This window comes from Octodon degus, unplaced genomic scaffold (genome assembly GCF_000260255.1).
Source record: "Octodon degus isolate 3935 unplaced genomic scaffold, OctDeg1.0 scaffold00177, whole genome shotgun sequence".
In the NCBI taxonomy this organism is placed as follows: domain Eukaryota; kingdom Metazoa; phylum Chordata; class Mammalia; order Rodentia; family Octodontidae; genus Octodon; species Octodon degus.
Genome location: NW_004524753.1, coordinates 2,437,079 through 2,444,621, shown reverse-complemented (window position 1 = coordinate 2,444,621; position 7,543 = coordinate 2,437,079). Strand labels below are relative to the sequence as shown.

The 7,543-nt window shown below is 46.5% G+C and overlaps 1 protein-coding gene across 1 annotated transcript in view; it reads right to left on the bottom strand.

The window, feature by feature from the left end:
• The window catches only part of Hexb (hexosaminidase subunit beta), a gene marked incomplete at its 5' end in the record, with an annotated part of 27,517 nt that overhangs the window by 16,882 nt on the left and 3,092 nt on the right, over positions 1–7,543 (bottom strand). The window contains 2 exons of the mRNA XM_012517423.1: positions 1,229–1,294; positions 6,816–6,961. Coding sequence (XP_012372877.1) covers positions 1,229–1,294; positions 6,816–6,961 — 212 coding nt within the window. The remainder of the gene's footprint in view (positions 1–1,228; positions 1,295–6,815; positions 6,962–7,543) is intronic.

The following is a 7,543-nucleotide window of genomic DNA, read 5'->3' as shown; positions in this document are numbered from 1 at the left end:
TTTTTTTTTTTCCAGAACCGGGGATTGAACTCAGGACCTTGCACTTGTCAGGGAAGCGCTTATTCCATTGAGCCATCTCCCTGGCCCCTGTAACATATTTTCTAAAGCCAACACTAAATTAAAAACAAATCACTTTATTCTGTTCATCTAACTAATGTGTCTTACCTCAGTGTACCCATCCCCTACATTCTGTATGTTAAACGTAAGTGATTTAATCAAGTATCAATCCTTTAAAATATTTATAGCATTATAAAAGAAATTTTAGGATCAAATATCAGTCATTTACAAGGTAAAAATTTAGCAGGGAAAAAAGGTTTGAAAACTATCACAATACTATAAATTGATAAACTAGTACAGCTGCAAAGATTATTCATTGAACCTTTTTCACTCACTGATATACTAGAGTACTTGATAATTCTTTTTCATTATTGTTTATTTTTCTGTTTGAGACAGGGTCTCACTGTGTAATCCAGGCCAGCCTTGAACTCACAGTAATCCTCCTCCCTCAGTTTTCCAAGTGCTGGGATTACAGGTGTGTGCCACCACACCTAGCTGTAATCTCTAGACAACTTGAGTCCAATACAAACTTTTATATTTTTAATTACTATGACTTCGGCTAGTTAGTTCATATAGAAAAATTCCCTTATAAAATAACTTCTGTTTAGAAGTCAGTACAACGTCCTATCATGCAGCTTTCCAGCAGCAGAAATAAATGAAGCTCGGATCCTGACATTCCCCAGAAAGGCTTTCAAGTTTTTTTCCTGCCCACTGCCCTTAACCAAATCTAGAACACACTTAACTTTTCCTCACAGTCCCTGTTAGTTATGTCTCTCAACCTGCAGGAATTTAAACCTGGGCATGAGAGATGCTTGTTCCCAAGGGCCTCTCAAGTAGACTGACACAAAAACCCTCTCATCAGAACAGGTAGATGCCACTGAGCACTTGTCAGCGAGTGACTGGCCCGAAGGGCACTGGGAATCTTAGCCCTTATCAGATGTGACGGCCTGTGAACAGTTTTTGAAGGGCCACATGAAATGTCTCTTGTGCTTCAGGTAGCTTCATTTTGGAATAGCTCAGGAAAGCATTTTTTTTTTTAAAGCAAATTTTAAAAAATAAAAATGATACAGAATGTGGGACCCAGGTAGCCAAGTTCTGCTATCCTTCACTTCCCAAAACCCCAGCGGAAAGCGTTCTTTTATTAGAAGCAGCAAGGCTGCGTGGAACTTACCTCGCAGCGCTCCCCAGACTTTGTTGGCCTTGAGGGAAGCCACTGGCTCTAGCACAGTTAAGGTATCTGCATGGGGAAAGCACCTCTGTTAATCTGGGCAGTGCACACAACCCATGATGTCCTGAACACCTCATCGGTGTCTCTGAGCTACTTAAAATTTGCTTATTTTTGACACAGGGTCTCATTATGCAGCTAAGGCTGGCCTCAAACTTGCAGGGATCCTCTTGCCTCAGCCTGCTGAGTGCTGGATTACAGATGTTCCTCACCTCACCACGGCTGGACCCTCCTTTCCTTGACCCCAGACTTGCTCCTGAAAGGCCTCCTGCATATCTCCGCCTCTATCTCCCTCAGGTTCCTAAACCCTGCCCTCCTCCCTTGCCATACACACTCCCACTGACCTGATCCTGAGCTCATTTCTGTGAGGCACAGTGCCACCCTCTGGGCATTTGAGCTGCTTGGGGGCTGCCTCTATGACTTCTCGTTTCCCCCTCAGGGTGACTTCCCCTTGCTTTGCCACAGAGTTTGTTCCCTAAGCCAAGGTTTTAGGTCAGAAACACAAACATTGGGACCAGAAAGATAGCTCAGTGTCATAAATGCCTGTCCGGCAAGTGCAAGGTCCTGAGTTTGACCCCCCAGTACCATGCACACACACAAAAAATGCAAACATCCTCAACACCCACAATACCTAGGTCACTCAGAATCTCCTCCCTTAAGGCCAGAGGGTCGGCCACCTTTACTCCCTTTCCTTCACTTTCTGCCACATGCTTGGTACCCACCTTCCCTCAAGATTTTTCCAAATCTGCTTTAACACTTGGCAGCCCAAAGCGGCTGGGGAGATAGCTTAGCACTCTAAGTACCTGCCTGGCAAGCGCAAGGACTGGGGTTCGATCCCCAGTACCACATGCCTTGCCAGTCCCGGAACCCTGGGCACACTGTGCTGCTGGCCACTGAAACTGGGAGTGGTGGTGCACACCTGTATTCCCAGCACTGGGGAGGCTGAAACAGGAGGATCACTACGAGTCCAAGCTGTGGAGCAAGACCCTGTTCCTTTAAAAGACTTGCTGTCCAGGCTACATGTCATAGCACACAACTGTAGGCCTAGCACTCAGGAGGTTGAGGCAGGAAGACCACTGAGTTTGAGGTCAGACTGGGCTCCATAGTTCAAGACCAGCCTAAACTACATAGTGAGTTCCTGTCTCAAAAAAATAAAAAGAAAAAGGAAACAAAGAAAAAGGAAGATGCAGCTCTCTTTAATTTGGCTTTGTCCCACTTACTACAAAGCTCACGTTCACGAAGAACAGGGCTCCTGTCGGCTGCTTCTGGACTGAGAGGGGTTCATTTTTCTCTGAACTCACGAAGGACGAGACACTTTAGTAACAGCAGACTTAGTCTTTTTAAAAGGCCTGGAGTCATGTCACTAGACCGAGGAAAGCAGAGGAGACTGAACGGCTTAGCGGGCACAGCCTTGCCACGGCAAAGACCCTGCAGGTGCAGGTTAACGATCTCACATGGTGGCCTCTGGACAGGGTCACCTCGGCCACTCTGCACGCACTCCTGTCCCTCCCCAGTGGCCCCAGGGAAGGAGAGCACTGTGGCAGTCCTGTGACTCTCCGCGGACAGCCTCCTGACAGCAGCCGAATGCCGGGCTAGGAATTACAGCACTGGACGCTGCTGCTCAGAGCACGGTCTACTCCTGTCCCTCTCCACCGATGACGTCTTGTTGCCCGCCTGGCCCCACCACCCCATCAGCTGCTGCTTCCTTCCTTTCCCTTTCTCCTCTGTTCTCCCGCACCCGATGCCAGGGATGGAATCTGGGGCCCTGCACATGCTGGCATGGGCACCGCTGCTATGCCAAGCCCCCCGCTCTCCCAAAAGCTGGGTAGAAGAAGGCAGTCCTAGGGACTGAGCCCCTGAATCTCCGACAAGCACTCTGCCACTGAGCCACATTACCAGCTCTGCCAGTCACTTAAAACAAACAAACAACAACAACAACAAAAAAAAACAACACTTTTTGCCACGTTATAACCTGGAGGGCTCTGGAAATAGCACTGATATCCACCAAAAAGCACAAACTGGCCGGATGCACTTGATGCCAACTATTTTCCAATAGTAGAGGCTGGCAAACAGCAAACATAGAAGTGAGGAGGAGTGGCTTCCCAGGGGAACGGAACAACAGACAATGATGGAACCTCAGCTTTTAGTTCAAAACCAAATTATTAGTGTTAACACTGACCACCTCTCTGGTGGTGGGGTAGGAGAAGCATGTTTCACTTTTTTTTTTCAGTGAAAAATCTCTGATCTCTTTCGGTACTTTAGAAAAAAATCTTTTTATTTATGTATTTGGTACAGGGTCTTGCTACATAGCTCAGACTCATGGTGATCCGCCTGTCTCAGCCCCCCTAGTGCTGGGACTATAAGCATGTGCCACCATGTCCGGTTTCAGTGGCCAGCACCACATGAGGTACTAGGGATCAAACCCAGGTCCTTGTGGTGTAGGCAGCTAAATTAGATAGAAATATAAGCAGTCAGGCAGGGCCAGTCCCTCGAGGAGACAAGATGGAAGACAAGGTGACTTTGCAACTTTGGAAGAGACAGACACTCCCCGCTGTGGGCCAGACCTCAAGACAAAGGAGTAAACAAAAGCAGCCACAAACTTCCCTAGGGATGGGCATCTGGGATTGATATTCTAGGTAAGGATCAATCACTGTGAAAAAGCCCAAATGAGTCACTAGCCCAACCCCCAACAGGAACGGATCCTGTCCTGTATTCAGGCCTGCTTGCTACGAGACTCGCTTCCTCATTTGGTACTGGTTTTAACCTACTTTACCTGAGCAATGGTGCTCGCAATCTCATTGGTTGACCATAGTTTTGTCTCGCCTCACGCCCACCTAGAGTTCCCATGTTCTCCACACCTTACACCCGCCTCACCACATGGTTTTACTCTATAAAAGTGCCTGGAGGAGACCGCTTCCTGGGGGCGAACCACTTGGGTCCTCCCTTCTGTACCTCTCTCAGACAGAAGCTTTCTTTCCCCAATAAAAGTTCTGCTCTTCCGTTTATTCCTAAAATTCATTCTTCAGTTTTAGAGAACACGAACTCCCAAGTACCTTCCAGGTCGGGCGTTTCATTCTCCTATATCATTTGCACTTGTCAGGCAGGAGCTTAGACTGCCAAGCTAATCTCCCTAGTCCCCTTTTTGTACAAATTTTGCTTTGGAAGGTTTAACACATTCACATGTTCACTTCTAAAAATAATTTCAAACGCTGCAATCCCGCGGCGCCCACCCTGCTCCTGTTTTGCAGAGGACCCTGGATTCGTTCCCTCTCCTGGACATGTCCATGCACACATGGGAGGGGAGGGGATGTGGCCTTGCTTTGCCGTGCCTCTGCATCCAGCCCAAGCAAGCACCGTCCACACACGCCTTGCTCAGCTCAGCAGCTTATCTTGGCAAGCTCCGCTTGTAGTTTAGAGCTCATTTCTTTACTCCTAATTGTTTTGCAGTACTCTTGGTGTGGTCTGGCTCCTTCCTCTACTGACGGACACTTAGTATTGTTTAGAATGCTTTTTATTACAGCTAAGTCACGGCCTCAACATACACAGCCATAGGAGCAAGGGATCCACTTCTGCCTCTCAGGGTACACCTATTTTCATTTTTATTTGTAATTTTCTTTGACGCTGTGCCAGGGATCAATCTCAGGGCTTTGGGCATTGATAAGCAACGTGGTGCCAGCCCTTGAGCTACACTGAGCTACATCACCAGGCTCCCTGTAGATAATCCACTACCACTTGTCACTTCCTCCTACACCTCATATTCTGGACACCAGTATCTTTTTTTTTATGTGATTGGTTGTTACAGCGTCTTACTACACAGCTTAGACTCATGCTGATCCACCTGATTTAAGCCTCCCCAGCGCTGGGATTACAGGCATGTGCCACTATGCCTCTGGCCAGCTCAGTCCACCCTAGGGGCAGGACTGTAGCAGCATGTGGGGCTGGGGATTGAACCATGGTCCCTGAGCTTGCTTAAGCTTGCCTAAGCAGGTGCTTTAGTCCACTAAGCCATCTTGCTGGCCTCTGGACACTAATATTTTATTTCAATTTGTGTGTGTTACTTTTTTTTTTTTTTTTTTTTGGCGGAACCGAGGATTGAACTCAGGCCCGTGCGCTTGCCAGGGAAGCGCTTATTCCACTGAGCCATCTCCCTGACCCTGTGTGTGTTACTTTTATCACCACCACCACCACCGACCGGTGTCGAGACTTCAGACTAATTTATCCTTCAGCTGGAAATGGTCACTGTCGACTTGTCCTGAGAAGCTCCCTCTGATCAGAGGTCTGCAACATTGGCCAGGATGCAGTCTCGGTGCGTTCCATTTTCTAGAACTTACAATGCATCGCCTGTGCTGCCCATGGGAACAGGCAGCAATTTAATGGCCGTTTCTATCTCAGTGCAGATGGCAGAACCCGTGTCTACACCACTGAGAGCTAAGTAGGTACCGAACTCACCTAAGGTTTGTAAATGATCCTCTTTCTCCCCTAAGACAGCTACAGAACTGAATTTTTTTTTAAAAAAACTGTTTTTCAAAGGGATTTATTTAAAATTTTCATCTATATCAGGTGAACGAAGACTTGTATTTAACCGTCCTGGGAGGCAGGCTGAGCAAAGGGGTCACTCTTTTCTCTGAATACACGGCATGCTGTCTGTCTTTACATCCAGCTCCCTACTCTGCTCTCTTGTGCTAACTGTACGGCACAGGTCCTCATACATATACAAATGCCCCTTGGATTCCTCGGTACAGTTCCACCCCATTCCTACGTGTCCCTCTGTTTTTACTACTTCTGTATTTTGGGAAAAGTCCTAGAGCATGCTATTTTAGGTAACAACAAAAAGCCCAAACAGCTAAATGTTGATTAAATAATCCATTGAATAAAATAGCCACTTCTTCTCAATTCCCAGTTCCGTATTGCCTTGGTGTACAATTCCAGTAGATTATAAGTAGAGCTCACGGTTATAAGCACAGATTTGTCTTTAAAGATAAAGGTTGGGGGCTGGAGAGATGGCTCAGTGGTCTAAAGCACCTACTTGGAACAAGCTTGGCAAAGCACAGGGACCGCGGTTCAATCCTCCAGTACCACATGCCAGCCAGCCGCTCCCCCTGGTGGGCTGAGCTGGCCACACACACACACACACACATACAATAAATGTTAAAGATAAAGGTTGTTAAGAAATTTCCCAAATGTCCAAATATAAAAAAGATGAACCAAGCAAGTCCTCCTGTACAGTGGCAGAACATTATTGTACCATTAAAAATGATGTCACAATAGGATATTTGAATATTTAATGCAATTCATGAATATTTATGTCATGCAAAAGAGCAAAGTACAAGACTACAATAGCAAAAATGAGAGTCCACAGATACAAAATTATCCTCATTTTGATGTCAAAGTTCATATTAATGCATTTAAATACTATGTGCTGCACAGTGTTTACCAAGTGCTAGATTGTAAGTGATTTGTTTTCTTCTACATTCATCATACTTCCAAATTTTCTACAGCGACAGACTAAATTACTTTTACAGCAAATACTTACAGGACTCATCTGAAGACACACTGGGGAAAGAGTTACACTCTGACTCCTGGGTGATGGTGACAAGAAGTTGCTGTAACTGTGTTCCCCCTTTAACTTTACCAAGGCCTCGACGAATCTTGTAGGAACTGAACATATAGTCATAATATCTGTGGGAGAAAAAAACTGAAATGAATTTTTAAAGCATCTTAACTTGATTTTAAACACACAGGCACTCCTGGACATCACAGAGCTTACAATAGCAAATAGACTCAGATCCAGGCTACCCACGTGGTCCAATGAGAGACTGTCACTCGGGGCTGCTCCTTACTGTCTCACTTGAGCAACTTTTTCTTTCTGTGCCCAGCTCAGCCCACCCTGGGGGCAGGGCTGGCGCCACATGTGGTGCTGGGGATGGAACCATGGTCCCTGTGCTTGCCTAAGCAAGCACTTTAGACTGCTGAGCTACCTCACTGGCCCCTCGAGCAGCTTTTCGGGAACCCTAATGTCCAGACCTTCAGAATTAGAATTTCTGAGAAGGGTTCTGAAGGTTGGAGTCTTGAAAGCTCCCTCGCACTCCAGAGGGACTGTTACGAAGTCCCTGCCAAGAATCGGCAATCAAATCCATCACAGTAACCCATCTCGGTAATTATCATTTGGGGCATGAAAACCAATTCTGCCTGGCAGTGAGGCCTATGTACTAGCAAGTTGCTTTCCCAAGAAAACTGTGTGTGTGTGTGTGTGTGTGTGTG